Genomic DNA, 22238 nt, shown 5'->3' on the forward strand with positions numbered 1-22238 from the left:
ATGCACTGGAAGTAGCAACATGTGCAAATGATTGGCAGCCAATACTCAAGTTGTGCATTTAGACCCACTAGATCTTTGACTTGCATTTGCATGTCTGGTAGGAGTAAGGAGCACAGTTCCCATTTGCATCATGCCATAAAAGACCAGCAGCCTTCCAGTTAAAAACTGAAATCATGCACCTCTGCTCTTTAACCTCGCATCAACATCCTTAATTCTCTCTTCAATCAGGAAGGTGTCTAGTATAAAATGAGCAGCAAGTCAAATTACACAGCTCTGATGTTCTCGCTGCACTACAGGAGAAACGTCTGCACACAACTCATACACTTCTCAAACCTCTCATTATCCATGTGGGCCATGGCATCAGGCCCAAGACACTCAAAAGGATAAGGTTTGACAACATCAATACTCTGCTCTTATTTAACCTGGTCAAGACCGTGAAACTAGGTAAGTCGAATCATTGCACAGGACATGGCTAAAACACTATACAAATTTAAATCTCATTGCAAAAAGAAGGCCCACTACACCACATTTTGCCTTCTCAAAACAGATTCAGATCCATGTGCATTTCACGAAACAGAAATCACAAATGAAGCAATATATCTAATGTTTTGAAACAAGGGCCGTAAGACACCATGAAAAACAAATTAAACAGATTTCTCAAATATCCCCAGTGCCATGTACAAAATCCAAATCCCCCTTGTTAAAATGTTTAAATCTTGCCATGCGAAATCCAATCTTCACATGTAAGACATCTAAACACAGCTATGCAATAAAACTGGTCACAAAAAAACCAAAGACCTCTTACTTTTTGCTCTTTCTAAACTGCTCGTTTGCATCATTTTCTGCAATTGGGTCTGGTGCATGAAGGACTGCTCTTCATTATCCTGTATTACACAAGTTGGAAACTTAACCACTAAATTTCATGGTTTTGAACCTGGTTGCTCATACATACGAATTAAGAATGGGCCATTTAGTCCCTCAAGCATGCTCTGTAGTTTATTATCATGGCTGATCTGATTATGACCTCAACTCCACTTTTCTGTCTCATCTCACATCCTTTCAAACCCCTATCAAGGAATCTTTCTAACTCAGTCTTGAAGAATATTCAAGGACAGTGTCTCTGGGAAAGACAAACCCATAGACGATGGCTCTAAGAATTTTTTTTTGTTCTCATCTGTCTCAAATGGGAGATCCATTGTTTTTAAATTGCATCCTCTGGTTCTGGTGTCTTCCACAAGGGAAACATCCTTTCAGCATCCACCCGGCCATGTCCTCCAAATCTTATTCCATGTCCTCATTCTTAAACTCTTAACAGACAGGCCCAACCTATCCAATGTCTCTTTGCAAGAAATCTCTTCACCCCAGCAAACAGATGAGTGAACCTTCTCTGCACTGCAGGAGATCCTAGACACTCTGACCCTGTTCCTTCACCAACATCCTGTACAACTGTAGCAGACTATCCCTACTTCTACACTGTATTCCCCTTGTAATAAGTCTTTCATTTGCCTTTCTAATCACTTGCTGTACCTGTATACCAATATTTTGAGATTCATGTAACAGAACATCCAGAATTCTACAATCTCTCAATTTAAATATAAAATTAGACAAGTTCATACTTTCCCGTATTGTATCCATCTGTCAAATTTTTGCCCACGTACTTAAAAGGAGTCAGTAAAGGGATACAGGGATGAATTCTTCACAACCCATCTTCCAACTGACTTTGGCATCAGATGGTTCAATAACATTTCTTTTACTACATTTAATACATTAAAAAGAGCAGTTTTTTTTTTAAATACCTCGTTCTGGAATCACATTTTCTAATCTCAAGGCTCAAGGAGTTTGAAGCACCAAGAGAAGCATTTGCTGCACACAAAGAGGAGTGAATTGCACGTGCACAGAAGAGGCTCACAGTCAAGATTACATTTGCAGACTACATGTTGAACATGGCTGCAACAGCAGGTTATAGTGAAGAAACCTTGTAGCAATCAAATTGAACATGTGAACTGATACTGCACGATCAGAAGAAAAGGAATAGGATCAAAATGAGGGAGGATGCAAAGGAAAATTACACCACAGAACAGATGCAAACTTGAGAATAGATCTTAAAGTGTAACAAGCAGGCAAGCGGAGTCAACACAATGGTAGAAAAGTACACATTAAGAACGCAATAGAAAGATAACAGAGTTTCACAACAATTTAATATTTAGAAGCTGATAACTGTTTTCTGTAGAGTGTACAAGCAAAGCAGAAAGCAAAAAAATAATGAAATGGGGAGTATATCGCAGAATGCTCCGGATAAATGAACGTTTCTTGCATCTGAGGCCAAAAATAACAATGTTAGCACAAAGTGAATTCAAAAATTATGGGATCCATATAGCTCATCACAAGAATAGGGTTGAGAAAGGGAAAGAGTGAAGGAAGAACACATACAAAGATAATAAATTTCATCTGGGGAAGGCAAGCAACTATTATCTGAAACCCTTGATATAGCAAGTCACAATCATCTATACCAATACAAATTCTATGTTACAGCAGCATACGTAAATGTTCCAGATCATCAACAGATAATATCAGGTATAGACTCAGAACTATGAACCGGTCTTATAATTTCAGCATGTATTCAAATATGGGAGGAAACTTAAAATTTTGAATGGTTTTGTAGGTGCAAGAATCCTAATTTTTGAAGCAGTTCTAAATAAAAGTGAGCAACAAGTTATTACTATTAGAGAAAGCAACTCAAGACATACCTAACATCTTCAAATTTTTTGGTAATAGCAGAACCAAAATTAGTAAATGCAGATGAAGCCTTCTGACCAGCCTGAGAGAGGGTTTCAGATGTCTTCTTAAACCTGTAGAATTTAAATAATTTTTAGAAATTAAAACAAGCACAAAAAGGTATAGTTTCCAGCCGTTTTCATTTGGATGGATTTTGTTTGTTTCATTATGCAAGTACATTTCAAGTGATTTCCAAATCCTAGGTCTACTTCCTCTCCTAGATATTTCACATTTCCTATCTATAGTTTGTACTGAATTTACACCATATTCTGAAACACATCCAAGAAAGTCATGAAAGATACATGACAGTACAAGCTAATCTACTTTAGTGATTCACCCAAGCAGCCAAGACCCAGTGTAATCTTGGGGGAAGGTGGTTCGAGTACAACAGGAAATTGTACCAGCAATGCGCACAAATACAAATAAGTTGCCATTTCAGCATGGAGCTGGGTAAACTAAATTGAGATACATCAGCATCACTAGCAAAAAGGTTTAATTACATAAGATTGCATTGTCAATTAATTCTAAACGTAGACATAGGAACTTGCTGAAAATTTGATCAAAGTTCAAGGTGCTACATTGTGTAAGAGGTTCTGCATTATAACATTTGTTGTGAACTCACCTAGTATGCATGTCCAAGTTCCATAGAGTATATTTTCCATTTAGTTCCCATGCTGTATGGTGGAGGGGCATCAAAGCTCACCAAGAAACATTAGGCTCACCACTAATTTAAAATGACTTATTACTATAAACATAAAAAGGAACTTTAAATGAATCCCTCCCACCTCTGCCACCAAACCTTTACCCCACGTCATCCAATAGTGTTAACAGTTCTTGAGTTACTATCCCTCTCTTAAATCTGCCATCATTTCCCTTCTCTTCACAAAAACCAACACCTGAATCGACTATTCTTGTAAATTGCTGCCCAGGGGCCAATTTCCCTTTTCTTTCCAAAATCCTGTTGTCACCTCCCAAATCCATGCCCATCTTTTCCAGAGCTCCATGTCTGAATCCCTTCAACAGCATTAAAACTACTCAGTCACAAGTGGCAAAGACAAACTATACTTCCTCATTCTTTGAGTCAGATGCAGCCTTTGATGTTGACTAAACCATAATCCTTTTCACTACCATCTAGCTGGACAGAACTGCACTTGTTTGGTTCCAGTGATATTCAATTGTAACCACAGTTTACTTGAAATGCCTTCTCTTGGGCCATAAACTCCAGGGTCCTTTAATGGTCCGTCATCTGTTACCTCCTATTCTTCATCTACACCCTTCCCCTCTGTCATCAACTGAAAGCCCAGCATTACTTTTACACATGCACTGATAACACCTAACTCCAACTCTCACTGCTTGTGAAATTATCAGACTACTTACCACTTGACATTCTGTAATGGAGGAGGATAAATATCCTTCAATCAAGTACAGGGTATCCTCACTTAAAAGTTGGGGTTCCACTCCAGAAAATTGAAACTTTAAGTGGAAAAAGAAACTAAATGAAGCATTGATTCTCCTAAACATCAATGCTAAAACAGGAGCTCCATTTCTATAAGGCCTCCCTCAGCAAAAGAAAAATAAAAATTATACTTGTAATTTCTAGGTTGAAAGAGTGTTACATGTACTTGAAATGACTGAATTCCAACATTTGTAAATTAACCAACTTAAAAATGAAATACATTTAAATGCTGAAAGAAAATGAAACATTCTACTCACACTACCTCCTACAGGCCCAGGAGCAACTGCCCAACATTTGCACTGAGGGACATTGCTCATTGAGCTCTAGGCCACCTGCACTGCATTGGTTTCTTGTTGCATCATGGCCACTGCCTAGGACATCTTCTTTGAAGACTGGTGAATTCCGAATTAGCCGAAGCCACGGGGGGCAGCTTCGTTGTGAGCGGGCAGATCCTGAAGGGCAGCAGCAGCCTATGCTACCTCTCGGGGGATGCTGTTAGGTGGCAGCTACAACATAGCCAGGATCAAGCAGCTGCTCAAGCAGATGATCAACAGCCAAGTTGGTGGAACTCGCTGTTGAAGACCTCAAGCAGTCATGCAAGCGTGATGGGAGGCCACAAGTAGGAAGGCTAGCAAGCAGCGTTCAGTCTGAGAAAGGGAATGGTTACTTTCAGTGGTGCCAATCAGGTCAGGTAACATCCTGCAGCAAACAACATTGAAGCTACACAATTTCCAGTCCAAATAACAACGTAAAAACAAAACAATGCCAAAAAGGGATATTAACTATGGACTCCCCATTCTGGGAAGACTGAGGCTGCCATCATCTTCAGTCCATGCTCCAGACTTTCCTAGCTACTCATCCCATCCCTCTCCCTGATAACTGTTCTAGGTTAGATAAATTGCATCTGCTTTACCAAAGTAGTCTTTGGTAAGATGCCTTATAATAGATAAATGGATAACATTAAAAAATGGACTCAGTAATCCATTCTGTCGTTTGTGCACTAACTGGTTTTAAGACAGAACCCAGAGGGAATAAAACATGTTAGTCAGTGTGGTAGATGAGAAGTGATCTCATGTTCAGATGAGGCCAACTTCGACAAGGGAGCCTCTGAAATGTTAACCTTCTTCCTCAACTGAGGATTCCCCAGCACCACGGTCGACAGGGCCCTCAACTGGGACTGACTCATCTCCCGTACTTCCACCCTCACCCCTTCTCTTGCCTCCTGCAGCAGCAATAGGCTTCACCTTGTCCCTACCTACCATCCTGCCAGCATCCACATCCAGAAGACCATCAGATGCCATTTCTGCCACCACCAGACGACACCTATTCCCTTCCCCTCCCTTGTCCGCCTTCCACAGGGACCGTTCCCTTCGGGACGCCCTGGTCCACACCACCTTCATCCTCAACAGCCCCCCACAACCCTACAGCACCTTCCCCTGCAACCAGCGAAGATGCAACACTTGCCCATTTACCTCCTCTCTCCCCACTGTCCAAGGGCTCCAAACATACCTTTCAGGTGAAGCAACACTTCACCTGCACTTCCCAGAATCTAGTCTACTGCATTCGCTGTTCACAATGTGGTCTCCTCTATGTTGAGGAAACAAAGCATAGACTGGGTGACTGTTTCACAGAACATCTACGTCCTGCTCACAAAAAAAACCCTTGTTACTTGTTGCCTACCACTTTAACGCACCACCCTGCTCCCTGGCCAACATCTGTCTCTCTGGTTTCCTGCAGTGTTCCAGCGAAGCTCAACACAAACTGGAAGAACACCACCTCATTTTCCGCTTGGGGACACTGCAGCCCTCCACACTCAAGAGTTCAATTATTTTAGGGCCGAACCTCTCCTATGTTCCAGCCCCCTACCCGACATACCAGGCCTTGTTATCACATAGCCTGCCATTACACACTACCTATTATTAGTCACTAATAGTCCCCATTAACTATTCACCTTCCCAGCCAGATCGTTATCAACTCCTTTGTCTGTCCAACTGTTCTTCTTTCGTTAGACACTTCTATTCTTTCGTTTACTCCCTATCGCACCCCCTCCCTATTTTCTGCATATAAACTGACGTTTTCCCAGCCACCACCAGTTCAGAGGAAGGGTCACCAGAATCGGCACGTTAACTGATATTTTTTCTTCACAGATGCTGCCAGACCTGAACTTTGAGCAACTTCTGTTTTTGTTGCTGATGCACAGCATCCGCGGTTCTTTCAGCTTTTAGAAGTGATGTTCTACAAGAATTAGTGAAGTGAACACTGCTGTTGACTACTTATATTAATGATTTACACTGTAGAATTTAAATGTGATGACATTTTTGGGGGAGGGGTGTCAGTTATCACCGACAACTGCAACAAAACAACAAACCATTAATCAAGGAGTTTTTTTTAATATAAAAAAAGTGTCTAATGATGACCATGAATCCAGTGTCAATTGTCAGAAAAACCCATCTGGTTCACTAAATTTTCTGAAGGGTCTACACCCAAAACATCAGCTTTCCTGCTGCTCTGATGCTGCTTGGCCTGCTGTGTTCATCCAGCTCTACACCTTGTTATCTCTAAGCCATTAATCAACTTGCAGTGTGAACGTACAAAGCAAATAACGATTGGCATTTGGGGAGGTGATGGCCTAGTGGTATTATTGCTGGACTGTTAATCCTGAGACCCAGATAATGTTCTGCGGACCCGGGTTTGAATCCCACTACGGCAGATGGTGGAAAGTGAATTCGATAAAACATCTGGAATTAAAAGTCTAATGAGGACCGTGAATCCAGTGTCAATTGTTGGAAAAACCCATCTGGTTCACTCATGTCCTTTAGGGAAGGGAAATGCCATCCTTACCTGGTCTGGCCTACATGTGACACCAGACCTACAGCAATGTGCTTGACTCTGAACCGCCCTCTGGGCAATTAGGGATGGGCAATAAATGCTGCCTAGCCAGCGACATCCTCATTCCGTTAATGAAAAAAAACAGTTCAATACGCAAGTGTAAGGTATTTAATTTAGGATAAATTATCTAGGCCAACTGGCTTGTTTTGTGCCATATTAACAATGATGCCAGATTGTTTGCAGCTATGTCATGGTTGAGTCAGGTATGTTCATGACCACACAGCTGCATCAGCTATAAAGTTAGTCATTGCCAGGACTAGAAACACTTAACTTGTCCGCTGTTTCAGCTCATCTGCTACTGAGACCCTTATGGTGCCCCTTTAATTCTTGGCTTGCTTGCTCCAAATCAATCCCACATGTATCTGGGTTCTAACCTTTATAAAGGTTACCTAACTGCTGTTTAGGTTACTATGCCACTGCCTGAGACCTTCCTTGCACTAGATCCTGCTCATTTATCAGCCCTGTATTTGTCGAGCTACACTGGCTCCAGTAATAACACAGGGCAGCATTTTAAAATCATTGTTTTCCAATCCCTCTACAGCGTCTCCCTCCCTCAATCTCATTACCTAAAGCCTCACAACCATCTAGGAGTCTGCTTGTAGCCTCACGAACATTCCTAATTTTATTGCTAAAAAATAAGTTCTTGAACTTTCAGCTGCCTTGACATTTAACTGGAAATCCCTTACTAAAAATTTGAGACCCCATAGGATTCTTCAAGATGCTCCTTAAAACCTAGCTTTTTAAACCAAATTTTTGGTCATCACCTTTGAGGGTTCAAAGTCTAATTTTGCTTTTCAACACGAAGTATCTGGGGATGTTTTATTACATTAAAAACACTATATAAAATGTGTCTCATTACACAAATTGAAAACTGAAAGCGAGTAGCCAGTGAACTCAAAATCAGCTTAAACAAATATCACCACTTTCAAAATGTGAACGAAATTCAGGTCATGTCTTCAGTTGCATTTGAATAAGCTGAAACTGAGGAGGTAGGGAATAGCTCTTCCTTGCCTTCATGGCTCAACTTACTTACTGGTTTGGATTTACCCAAATTATTCAGGATTTTCTTTCAATTGGTTCTCAATGCAAAGATTTGCTCATCTGTAGCTGCCCTCAGATGGGGGCAGTTGGATGCTTTTATGGAAAAAAAGTAATAATTTATGCAATGGAATTGCTGGCTAGATCACTAGCTAACACAAGATGTTAGCTTGTCATAGAATAAGGACAATGAAGAATCATTTTGGTCTTTATATGCTGGATAAGCTCTGTAGTCAAGATTATATAGCAATTTGTGAAAATGAACATTCAGATCTGAAATCATGACTAGTGACTAGTACACCAACTTTCAGTATGTCAATTCAGAGTTTCTCAATTTACCCTTTTCCTGCCATTAGCCTCAAACACCAGACCTATTATGGTGATTAGGACAGATGGCCAAAAACCTGAAACTGGTAGGTTTGATGGGGTGTCTGAAAAGGAGGAAAGTGAGCTAGTCAGCTACTGGGAAAACATTGGTATTATGTATAATGCCATGCCATTTGCTCAGTGACCTCATACAATGTAATGACTTAAAAAAACTAGGTTGCGACTCCACAGAAAGAACAAAACTTGTTTCTTCAGTAATCTGGTTCTTCATCTTGACTTGACTAGAAGGGGAAAAATGCAATGAAACAGGAGATTACAAAATCCCTTGGCCGCAGATTATTTTTCCCTATTCTATTCAGATGCAGAGAAGAAGAGGCACTCATATTTTGGGCATTCTTCAAAAGTATCGAATTGAACCCAAGAAAGACAGTGCATGTGACTAACTTCAAACATGCTCTGTTTATGTTTATAGCATGGGCTTGGTCTCAAACTTTTATTTTAAAAAGTGGCTGTGACAACTAACTGCAAAATGTAACAGGAAAATTTCTATACAGCAATTTCAACATTGTATATGATAGTATAACCAAGTGAGAGAAAGAGGAGAAATCTGAAGCAAAATTCAAAACCTGAACCTGTATAAGTTTAAAAAGGGAATAATCATCTCAGGTCATTTTCTCCTAGTTGCAAGTGTTATTAATTTTCATCAGAAGTTTGAACAAAAGATGGAAGAACAAACTGTCTACCAATCCATTTTATAAACAACTAAAAGGCAGGCAAGTCTTTCTTTGCATTTATTCAATTCATGGTTCTATTGGCCATTGCTATACTATGCACTTACGCTGTGGAGGATTGTACATCTAACCAGCTTTTTGACAAATTCTGTTTAAGTTCATGTAGTGGAGTCAATCCTAGCTTCTTCTTTAATTCAGCAACATGTCTTTCTTTAGCTGCAAGCACTTGAGAAAGCGTTTGGATTTCCTCCTCCACCTAAGATATAAAACAGACGAGAGTTCAACATTGCAGAGTAATGGAATTAAAAGAATTTTAATATTTAACAGCGACTTCGTCATCCTCCTCCTCACATTTTTGTACCAGTTATGTTATAGAGCTCCCCTGAAAGAAGATAGCAAAATAAATTCTAATCATATTGCTACAAAGCACAAGTCAATCATCTGTTGGAATACTCTCCACTAGCCTGGATGAATGCAGGTCTAACATTTATAAAGCTTGACACTCATCCATGGCAAAGCAGCCAGTTTGATTGGCATCTTATCCACCACCTTCAACACTTACTCCCTTCAATATTGGTACAGTGGCAAATGTATACCATCAAAAGATGCACTACAGTAATTCACCAAGGAACCAAAGACAGCGCTTTGCAAATTTGTCCTTCTAGATGGTAGAATTTGCAGAGCAAGAGATACATCAAAACACCACCTGCAAGTTCACCTCCAAGCCACACCATCCTGACTTGTAACAGCATCATTATTCCTTCAATGTCACTGGATCAAAATTCTAGAACTCTCCTCAACAGAAATGGGATCCTGCAGATGTCAGCTGTCACCCTCTGGAATCTTCTAGATACAAAAGTTCATTGCTACACTCATCATCACTACCCCAATCAGTAGCCATCCATCTAATACTTCTACCTCAGGTCTTCCTCCAAAACGACACTGAATTCTGCTACTATTATTCCAAAAGTTGAATCTTCAGAAGCAATGCCTCTTCAAACCATACCTCCAGCAGTACTTTCAGTTGGTGAGACCATCCTGATGGGGGCTGCCCATGTAGATGGATTGCACAAAATTGGGGAAAAGGTGGCAGCTGGTGCTCACAAAATGGAAATGTGAAACAGACCATAGCATCTGAAAAATAGTAGATGTAAGTGGAAAGAGACAGAACTATGGATAAAAATAAAATTCAAGTCAAGGTAGGGAGAAGTAAGTTCTGTGGGGCAGGAATAGGCTCCCAGATGAGATGAGTTTAGCGACAGTCACGGACAGTAGCCTGATGTTCAAAAGTGGGGTCATGCTCCAGGGGCAGATATGAGGTGGTACTAAGACCTGGCACTCAACCTCTAACAGAGGTCAGTATGCCTGACAATGGCTGCAGCACCCTTGTTGGTAGGTTTAATTTCAAAATCAGGATTGGATCTGACAGCACAATGCAGTCAGTTCAGAAGGCAATAGGTTAGAAATGGGTTCAGTGGATCCCATGATAATGATCATCCACTATTCAATTTTAAACCAAGACTTGAGATGCAGTGAAATAATATTGCACCTGTATTTTAAAAACAGGATGCAATTTAGAGAGGTTTTATGTTAATGAGTTCAAATATATTGCAAGCGTGAACTTGCTGTGAGCTGGTGTGAAACTCAAAACATACAAACACACCTGACTTTATTTCTACATCTCCACCTGCTAACAGGAAATCAAGATTTTTCTATTTTTTTTTTTAAAAAGAGGATTGATATCTCCACAGCAACCATTCTTCCATCACCTGTTCTCTTGCCCCAATATCTTGCCTTACAAGTAGGGGAAAGATTTAAAATGGACTTAAGGGGCAACTTTTAAATGCAGAGGGTGGTGGGTGTATGTAATGAGCTGCCACAGGAAATGGTGGAGACTGGTATAATTACGACATGTAAAAGGTATCTGGATGGCTGTGTGAATAGGAACGGTTTAGAGGGATATGGGCCAAATGATGGCAAGTGGGACTAGATTAATTTAGGATATCTGGTCAGCATGGAGGAGTTGGACCGAATGGTCTGTTTCCATGCTGTACATCTCTATGACTCTGAAACAAAAATGCATGAACATAACTGTGAAAGGTGAATTTAGAGTGATAGCTTTTCACGTGTAGAAGTATGTCGGTCATTTTGGAATGAAAACATTTGTCGATGTACATCTTATCCAAACTTAAATACTGTAGTATCTAGGAAGCTAATAGTTTGCTTGTGTGGTATTGTGGCTTTAAGTTTAATGTAGAGTTGCTAATTGAGGAAATTGATAAATTATTCCAATTCTGCTCTGTGTCCAAACATCCCAAGTATCAACATAGACACAGATGGTATTGTTACTATGTGACAGCGTCACCTGATACGGGAGTGTGAAAATTTAAAAAGTGCCCCAAAACCAAAATGCAGCCACGGAACTCAAAACCCTCAAGAAAGACTCCAGAGGAGCCCATGAACGCCCAAATAAGTTTGGCTCCTGCAAAGGGCCAATCCTACTCTGGCTCCTCAGTTGGAACAGGGCATACTCAGAAATAGCAGTGAAAGATTGACTGGTGGATAGGATTAAAATAAATATGATCTTCTGGGCTTTGCTGGACTCATGGGCTAACGGCAAATACGTGTGTTAATTAGAAGTTTTCATGTTAAGTACTGTTAGAATCTTAGCCTGTCAATTCACAGATAAACAACAATCTCATATTTTTCTTGCAAATGAGTTTCCTAGTGATTATCTGGAATATTCTGCTCGGCTACCTCAAAAACAGAAATTTACCTGTCCTGAACACTACTAGTGCTGTATGTGCAGCCTAACCAGCAGGATTACAAAAGTTACCAAAAAATTCAAACAAAGGTTGAATATGGAGCTAAAGACCAATACTCAGCTCAGCTCTCTGAATTAATATCAGGGGACACTGCCAGCAGACAGTGACGAGAAATGCAAACATTCATTAGCATGCTATGTAAACGATAGCCAAGCACCTTTATCAAGTCAGCTTCAAGCTCACCTGATCAGACACAAGTATCAGTCCTTGTTCACATAGCAATTCCTAGACAAAGGCAATTCCCACCTGCGTACTGTGGGGTTGTTTGAAAATAACATTTGAGAGATCAGGTTAAAGTAGTGAAACATTGTTAAAATAGGCCCACTTTGCTCACTTCCTTTCATTCAGAAGACTCTTCTGCACCTTGGTGTCATCTTATAACAAGTATGACAAATTTACCCTACAGTTATGGTCAGATCTAATCAAGAGAATTCTTCTAAATCAGCCTGAAGTTCACGTTTATCTGCCAATCCCAAAATCCAAAAGCAGATATATCGAACTTTTTAATCCACTTGGGCAACCTTGCTGTACACATGTTGGCAGCTGCTTTACCAGTGCTCAGTAATTGCACTTAAAGTGAACTATTAATTTTCAAGCAGTCAGACATTGATAAAATGAAAGATGGCATTTAAAAGCAAGCCGATTCTTAATTCAAATCGTACCTCAAAAGGAGAAACCTGCCTTCCTATCACTAACCTATACCAACTCATGTTGATAAGGCAGCAAGTACTGACACATCTTGTGAGAATCAGAACATTCTTGTAAGGTATGATTTGAAAGCCAACTGCAAAAAAAAAACCCAATCACAAAATGGATCCCAAAACTGCTTTCTCCAAAAGGTCATAACGAGAAATGAAAGTGCTTCAATTTCATTTCTACCTATTTCACAATTGTGTGGTAAACAGCGCAGATTTTTTTTTTTTTTTTTAAAAACATTGCATCAAATGCTAGGCTGTCATTCTTAAGAATTCAATGCTTAACAATTCAGCAAGAGTCATCTTTTGTGCATTGATACATAGCTGTTCAAGTATTCAGTTTTCAACGACTGCACAAGGATTTTTCATATTCAAATATTTTATGACAAATGCAATCCATATTTTGAGCCTTTGCTGTTGATCCTTTTTCTCCAGATATCACTGCAACCATGATGACAGTACTAATGCTCTTTTTCAAAATAAAAACCAATCTACTGTGGAATTCCAAACCAAATTCTCCTGCTTGTTGGCAACCAGCTAATGGGTTATTTCTTGTTTGATTCTAGCTCAGACTCTAAACATTTGAGCTCTTGCATTCCATTATTCAGTTTGTCTCCTTTCCTTCCTAGGTCCCCTAGGTTTATTGTTCAAAACTTCAGTTTCTTAAAAAAAAATCATACCATACTGATCTCTTATTTAAAGAAACTCACAGATCACATAGCCAAACACTCCAGAAACAATATTATCTTGTATTTTGTCAGCCACAGAATTCTAAAAAGCAATCTTATTTTCAAGACCGGTGATTAATCCCTTCAGTTTCTTACCTGCTGTGTGATAGTGCCAACTTCACTTAGCACCTTCGAGATGTGGCAAAACCTCCATTTTACCACTGCTGTAATACTGTATGTGAATGCCCACATATCCATCTTATTTTAAGTAACAGGGTACCATACAAGATGGGTTTATAATTGATTATACATTGAAGATCTAAAAATCAAACAAGAACACACTTCGCATTTTTTCTGAACCTGGAGAAATTGCTTTGATTTTTTCAAATGATAACAATGTAATTAGATCAAATATTTTGGGGGTGAGGAGAGGAAATAACCTTCCAGAAAACTCTGTCAGCTTCAAAACTGGCATTTCTTACTTTAGCAAGTTCATTTGTCAGCTCTTCTCGCTCATCATCTGTCATTCCACCTCCAAGGTCAGAAGTTGCAACAGCATCTTCTCCAATTTCGGGTGCTGGATCACCTTGCAACAGGCCTGCAACAAGCAACAGAAACAGTTATTTTTTGATAATTGGTAAAGGAAGAAAAGAGCCAGCTTTTACTTGGAATAGATCTATGTAAATTGAAAGGTTACAGGTTTAACTCCCAACTGCAATCTCCTGTGTCAGCAAGTGCCTGTGTGCGCTCAAATGACAACCCAAATCAATGCTTTCCACCTAGAACACTCAACCACAATCGAAACAATTAATACATTACAGTAATCTATGAGACATTAAACCTACAGATCAGAAATGGAGAATGTTCAAGTACTTGCTCAAGACTCATTTTTAAGGACGAATCACATAACTATGAAATACGTACATGTTGTGCTTAATATTGCAATAACTATTACTCCAAAACATGGGCTAAAACAGAAGTTGCTGGAAAAGCTCAGCAGGTCTGGCAGCATCTGTGAAGAAAAAAATCTGATTGCGTTTCGGGTCCACTGACCCTTCCTCACCACCGACGGTAGCTAGGAAATTGTTGATTTATATGCCTTTACTCCCTATCTTCTGCATATATAGAAACGTTTTCCTGGCTACCATCAGTTCGGAGGAACGACCTGAAAGGTTAACTGATTTTTTTCTTCAGATGCTGCCAGGCTTGCTGAGCTTTTCCAGCAACTTCTGTTTTTGTTCCTGATCTACAGCATCTGCAGTTCTTTCAGTTTTTATTTAACTCAAAACATGTAGCTTTAGAAATATTCCTGTAAAGCTCATTTGAATTCATTAATTCTAGTATTTTTAGCACAGACTTCATATAGAGATGATCAGTCTACACACAAATTTTAAAAACTTTGCAGTTAGACTTGGATGAAAATTAATATTAATTCAATAGCAAGAAAATGAACTTTAGTCAATAACTCAACTTCCTTAGGAATCGAAGATGCACTGCATCTAGAGCGATGCCTTCACTACCTGGGGAAATATGAAGTTTACCATTAACTCATTTTTACCCTATCCAATTTCTCTAGAACATTTTCCTTCATTGTGACATTGTACTAATATCCACAGAAGAGGAAGTGCTCAAAGAATACATTTGGTACCTCCATTCTGCCTTCACACGAAGGTCTGTGTTTTGGTCCTTTTAATTGAATCATAAAGGGACAATAAGTTTCAAGAGAAAATACAAAATTGTTAGCTGTGAAATTTTCACTGACTCTTTACTCTCATAATTCCAAGCTAAATTCAACATACCTGTTATGAACAAATTAAAAGTTTTGTCCTTTAATATAAAATAAAAGCTGTCCAATGAAGATAAACAGGAAATAAATTCAAAATATGATCTAATCTTATTTGTAACTATGATTTCATGTTAATATTTTACAATGATAACCCTGTTCATTCTAATCCATCTACAAACAAAATTGAAAAGGCACATTTTGAAGTGACAAAACATTTCAAACCTTAAATGTGAAAAATAAATGTACTCAGAAGTAAAGCAGATCACTGCAAGAGCCAACTATAAGCATGTTAAATTGGAATTAAAATAAAGATGTGCAATGTTAAATAAAAACTTCCATTATAATTTGGTATCACAAATGAATAAAAAACTAAACTTAGTTTTACAAGCTAGTTTTAAAAGTAGACTGGTAAAGTTAATACAAATATCATAATTGCATTTGGCAGGGTACTTTGGTTTTGTTTTAAATATATGAAGTCCAGTTAATTCTTCAAGTTGTTCAACTAAGTATCAACTCTTATGCAACTCAAGCCTCTGCATGCAATAAAGTAATCGGTCCATCAAAAAAGATTGAATTAAAATAATGTGATTACAGCTACAAATATACCCAACAATGAAGTTTGGCAGAGACTTAATGCAAGTCTGCATGACAAATTTGCTTCAAAACGGCAAACCAAGTATATGAACAAATAGTACTTTTGTGCTTAGATTAAAATTACAGATAAAAATCACATTTCTGGATACAAGTGGCTTTTCATAATATAAAGAGAAAAGCAAAGCAAAGCAGTCAGATGAACTTTGTTGGATCACGAGTATTAACTTAGTGCCCAAGCCTTGGCAATTCTCTGTACAAATTAAGTCTTCAATATTTTCCTGCCAAGCATCCGATTTCAGGTGCAAACAGCATTCATTACCAGAGACTTTAAAGAGTAGTAATTCACCCCTTATCTGTTCAGCAAGAAAGCAGAACTTAAGTCTTGTAACTTTGCACATTTAAAGGAAACCAGAGAGAACATGGACAGGAATCAGTCATTAGTGACTAACTTTGCCTTGTCATTTGCTAAAGATGGCAGTTATCTGGATAATCCCAATTTCCTGTGCTTTTCTCTGTATCGTTTAATATTCTAACTACTTGATCAAATTATTTTCATTATTAAAAATCACAATTTTGAACCTTGAATCTTCTTGTGAAAGGCAATTCCATACTCAAGGTTGATTTCCTGGGTTTGATTTTAACCAGCTTAAACTAAGTGTTATGTTCCTTTCCTGTAGACACTATTTATACAATCTGTCTCTTTGAACTCAGTGACCTTAGCCTCCTCTAAACCAGCACAGAATACATTCTTTTACTTTTGGCTCAATTCCAGGTCTTTCGTGCCAAAATGATTCACCATATGCTGGTCTCAAGCCTCCAAGGTAAGTGCAGTCAGGTATTGCACTGGTGTCTGAGGGTGTAATCAAGTGATGGGACTACATCTCAACCTGTTTTGTTCCTCCTCCTAAGGCTTCTATGGTTGGGCAAGTGACAGCTTATGGGTGTCTCCAAGTAGGAACTCCCGGCACTTTTCCCTCCAACCACAGGAAGTGCTACACCTGCCCCCATAACTCCTCCCTCACCCCCATCCCAGGCCCCAAGAAGACTTTCCACATCAAGCAGATGTTCACCTGCACATCTGCCAATGTGGTATACTGCATCCGCTGTACCCGGTGTGGCCTCCTCGACATCGGGGAAACCAAGCGGAGGCTCGGGGACTGCTTTGCAGAACACCTACGCTCGGTTCGCAATAAACAACTGCACCTCCCAGTCGCGAACCATTTCAACTCCCCCTCCCATTCCGCAGACGACATGTCCATCCTGGGCCTCCTGCAGTGCCACAACGATGCCAACCGAAGGTTGCAGGAACAGCAACTCATATTCCGCTTGGGAACTCTGCAGCCCAATGGTATCAATGTGGATTTCACAAGCTTCAAAATCTCCACTCCCCCTACCGCATCCCAAAACCAGTCCAGCTTGCCCCCACCTCCCTAACCTGTTCTTCCTCTCACCTATCCCCTCCTCCCACCTCAAGCCGCACCCCCATCTCCTACCTACTAACCTCATCCTGTCCCCTTGACCTGTCCGTCCTCCCTGGACTGACCTATCCCCTCCCTAATTCCCCACCTACACTCACCTTTACTGGCTCCATCCCCGCCTCTTCGACCTGTTTCCTCTCCACCTATCCTCTCCTCTATCCATCTTCTATCCGCCTCCCACTCTCTCCCTATTTATTTCAGAACCCCCTTCCCCTGCCCCTTTTCTGATGAAGGGTCTAGGCCCGAAACATCAGCCTTTCTGCTCCTCTGATGCTGCTTGGCCTGCTGTGTTCATCCAGCCCTGCACCTTGTTGACTCAAAGGAATATTTGGTTTTGGGAATGCCATGGGTTGGGGGAGGGGCAGTGGAGAACACAAGGGGATGGTACGAAAAAGTCATCCGTGGTCATACCATCAATGTTTCTCATCAGCCAGATAACAGAATAAGGCTGTACTAGGAATTAAGCAGGGGCAGAAGGCAGAAACATGCACTCAGTCCAATGTTCCCAGATAGAGCACAGATGGTCCCATGATGCAGACAAATGGTGACCAATTCCATAGGATTCACTTACATGTCCCTGCCTTCCACCACTCTGCTCTGTTCCCTTCTATTATGTGCCACCTTGCCCTTCATAGACGGGGCAGAAAATCAGTGCCTATGAAGCAGTCGTTGGGTGATGCACCTGTCACAGCTAAATAGCTACAAATATGTCAAAGCAGTGAGAGTTGTAAGAGGTTACCAGACTTGGTAGGCATACAAAGATAAGATACAGCATCTGGAGATTATGCATGTGTCCAAAGTATAAAGGATGGGTGCTTGGTAAGCGACAGGAGTGCGATGCATGGAGCAATGCAAGAGGCTGTGGTGCAATGACTGGGATTAATGCCTTACGAAAATGCATTCACTGACATTGACATCTTAAGATGTCAATAAAACTCCATGGCACTGCTGCCAAGTCTTTGGATCCATACTCCAGGAGTGGACTTTCTTGGACTTCTGCTCCCAGTCCTTAACGTGGAGGTACTTCAGAATTTCTTGCCCCATCCTCTATGCAAACATGGCATCCTGCTTCCTGCGCCTCATCGATGATGTTCACCTCAATGTTCAGGTTAGCATCACTGAAAGTGCAGCAGTTTTCACTTCAGCTTCTCTACAAGAAAAAGGCAAATTATTTACAGCAGACTACACAATGCACCTCTCTTGTGCAGAGGTCAACAGCAACTAGGAGTAGAGAGTAGCTTGAGAGCTGTTCTGCCAGGCATTGCAAAAAGAAAATTAAAAATTCTGATAGGTGGGCAAATCAAATCTGCACTTGGCCCAAATTAATGGCATTTTTCCCTTACCTTGAGCTTTTACCACAGTGTCTTTGGCCTCTAAGTAATATATCCACAAATTCTTCATTGTTTTAACATCCAGTGATGGATACCATCTAATGCTGGATGGTTGGTTTGCTTGCTTATTAAGGCAGAACCCAGGTTGTGAACAGGTATATTCACAAGTTGATTTGTATGCAAGTTGGAACACAATGCAGGATGAGTACAAGTGGATCCTTAAAATTAATTTGTATATCACTGTATGAAATCTCAATCCAAAATACAAAATTTCTTAAGTCAGATATTTGTACGTCAGGCCCATCTGTATCCTGTTTTAACCATGAGGGGATTGATTTAGAGATTAACTTAAACACTCTGCTCCAATATTTCTCCTGTACTTATTTATATCGAAGGTAACAGCAAAACATTTATATCTTATCAGGAAATATTACTGGATCTTTATCTCATTGATCAAATGAGGTGATCAACTTAGCCAAGGGGACCACCAAGCCATGCAGCACCAAAATGAGAAAACGTTCATTTTGGGAATTGGAGAACACAAATCAGTTCAAGATAGCAATTAGGAAAGCAGGTTCTTCAGCAGGTTCCACATTTAATATTTCTTTGCTACACTCAAAATCAACTAATGAAAATGCGTATTATACTTGTTTAAAAAAATGAAAAGATCACAAACATTTGTAGAGATTATTAGTTGCAAGAACAAAAAAATGCACTAAAATGATATTTAGTCTGAAAAAAATGCTGAACGATGTAATATTTGGGTAGTGAGGGTAAAATGAGAACAAGGGAAGAAAATGTTCACTATGAGAACTGTTTGCATTAAGGAGTTACACAAAAAAAACATGGATTTCCAATTCTGATTTTAACCATATGCCCCAATAAATTTGAATTCAAATTCAAAATCAGAAGATTTTGCTTTCAGCATAAAAATCAGCCTGGTTCAGTTTTGTGCATTGTTGTGACATTTGAAGGTCACACATTCAAACCACATTCCAAGATGAGAATATGCAACCCAGCTCAACATTCCAGCATACTACTGAGTCAAACCTTGTTGGAAAAAAGATACTGAATTTCGTCAGATATTAAAGCAAGGCCCCGGGTGTATAATTTTGAAGCAACAAGCAATGATGTGAATTACTTTCTAAACTGTTAAAAGCTAGCAGTGAAGGTTCAAAAAACCCCAGCTACGCAATACTAATGTGTAAAGTAAAAGCAAAAGCAAAATACTATGGATGCTGAAGATCTGAAATAAAAATACAGCAAGTCGAGCAGCATCTATGACAGCACAGCTAACATGTCCCCAAATGCTTCATTGATTTACTATCCACTGATGGACACCATCTCATCAGATCTGCTGAGTTTCTCCAGCACTTTGTATCAAAATGTCAGAAACAGGTACAGGTACAGTAATTTTAGGTCCAAAATAGATGCTCTCTCATACGTCTACATTGAAATGCATGTCACATTTGTCTCTTCACGGACTTTGCCTATAAAATATTTTGTTACAAGATTACAATTCTTGTTACACTGCGCACAATATTGCCTTCCTTCATAACACTGGGTAAAAAGCCAGAAATCCAAATTTCCCCATCATCCAAGACATTGAATTATATGGTGACTAGTTTAGACTCCAGTGTAGTACCTTACAGGATAGCATTCGTCAATGCCTGGCAAATTAAAGTATCTGCCCATTAGTCATCAGGTCTTGAGACACAGTAGGATTGCAATTGCTGGGGAAATTCCAGTCTGGCAGCATCTATGGAGAGAAAACAGTTAACTTTTCAGGTCCCCAGTGACCCTTCTTCAGAACTGGCACTGCCCCTACGTTTGGATCAAAATCTCCAGTTTCAAGTAACACACTCGGACTTGCTGGCCACAGAAGAGTGTCTGAAATTAATCAGAGACTCCTTACACCATTTCCCAGGATGCCAAAAGTGAGACAGGATACAGCAAAAATTCAGACATAGCATACCCTTTACAAATCCATGTTTGTTTCTTCCAAGCAGCTGACAAGTTACAAAAGGTTCAGTCACTACCTTTATGGACTCCAGTAATTTTGCAACAAATCCTAGGCTAACTAATCTGGAATTACCTGGTTTCCCTCTCCTCAAACAATGGAACATCAAGGGCTTGCAGTCACTTAAGGACTGCAAAAACCACTTGCATTGTTCAATTCAACCACAGCCTCCGATCGAGCATGTGCTACCACAACCTGACACTTACTCAGGAATCATTCCGATCAGGATTACATTGCACCTCATCCATGTAGATCAAAAGCATATCAATCACATACCTTCCCATGCCTCCATATAACAAGATATTCAACTCTGACAAAGATTACCCAAACACACCAACACAAAGTTCTACTGTCTCTTGCAAGACAAGACAGCACATATCAGAGAAGTGACAGCATCGAGGAATAGGATAAATCCAACATCGCAGCACAGTGACTTAAATGTTGGTGCATCATGGCAGTGCCAGTTTAGGGAAAGCAGCTTCAGCAACACGAGGCCACAATGGATGACAGCAAGTCACGATCATATGCAGCTTTTCCATTAATTCCTCACCTACACCCTGGACAAACAAAATTAAAGTTGCAAATAGAGTTATGGTGGTCCTCCTAAATCCACACCCCTCATCCTGCAACCTTAGCAAAGGCCTAATATTTGCTCAGCTACAGCAAAAGCGGAAGGGCAAGACTGAGAAGGCAGCTTAGAAGCAGCACCATAATTCAAATCAAAGCTCATCACTATATGCTGTTAGAGATTGCAGAAGAATCCTGATTACAATTTTTGGGTGGTGGTGACTGACGGCTGGCATTCAATGGCATTCCAATTGCTGTAGTTTCCACCAGCAATAGCCTGCAAATTACCATAGACCAGAAACCGGACTAGCTGTATAAACAGTGGCTACGAGACCGGATTAGAGGCCAGAAACGCTCCGTGAGTAACATTTCCTGAATCTCCAAAATCTATCTACAAGGCACAATTCATTGTGCTGGAATTCTTCCCACTTGCTTGGATGAGTGCAGCTTCAACACCACTCAAGAAGTTATCATCCTTCAGGTCAAAGCTGCCTACGTGAGTGGCATCTCATCTACAAACATCTATGCCCTCTATCACCAAGCCTCAGTAATAACTGTGTATCATCTTCCAAGATATATTCATGTCCAAGAATTCAGCAAGACTCCTTAGACTGCACTTTTAAATATATGACCATAACCATCTAGAAGGGCAAGGACAACAGATAGATGGAAACATCACTTGCCAACTCCTCTCCATACTCCTCACCATCCTGACTTGAATATTGCCATTCCTTCGATGTTGCTGGTCAACATCCTGAAACTCCCTCCCTTAAAGCACTGGGTCTGCTTCACTAAATGAAGTGGGATGGTTCAAGGCAAAAGCTCACTAACACCTTCTCAAAGGCAATTAGATATGGGCATTAAGAGCTGACCTAGCCAGCAAGACCCAAATCTCATGAAAGAATAAAACCAAGACTTAAAAGATCATCACATCACAGGTAGTTTCAAATATGTAACTTGGGTCCCTGCTGGATATTTTTGCATATTAACCTTTGACACAACACTTAACCCACCTTCTTTTGGGAGACAAGATTGAGCCCCTAAGTTTCCAATATGTT

The 22238-nt window shown here is 40.0% G+C and overlaps 1 protein-coding gene across 1 annotated transcript in view; it reads right to left on the bottom strand.

The window, feature by feature from the left end:
• The window catches only part of tpd52 (tumor protein D52), a 51534-nt gene that overhangs the window by 13865 nt on the left and 15431 nt on the right, over nucleotides 1–22238 (bottom strand). The window contains exons 2-4 of the mRNA XM_048595658.1: nucleotides 13887–14002; nucleotides 9324–9472; nucleotides 2748–2849 (exon numbers count right to left, since the gene is read on the bottom strand). Coding sequence (XP_048451615.1) covers nucleotides 2748–2849; nucleotides 9324–9472; nucleotides 13887–14002 — 367 coding nt within the window. The remainder of the gene's footprint in view (nucleotides 1–2747; nucleotides 2850–9323; nucleotides 9473–13886; nucleotides 14003–22238) is intronic.

Source organism: Rhincodon typus, chromosome 4, assembly GCF_021869965.1.
Source record: "Rhincodon typus isolate 14 chromosome 4, sRhiTyp1.1, whole genome shotgun sequence".
Lineage (NCBI taxonomy): Eukaryota > Metazoa > Chordata > Chondrichthyes > Orectolobiformes > Rhincodontidae > Rhincodon > Rhincodon typus.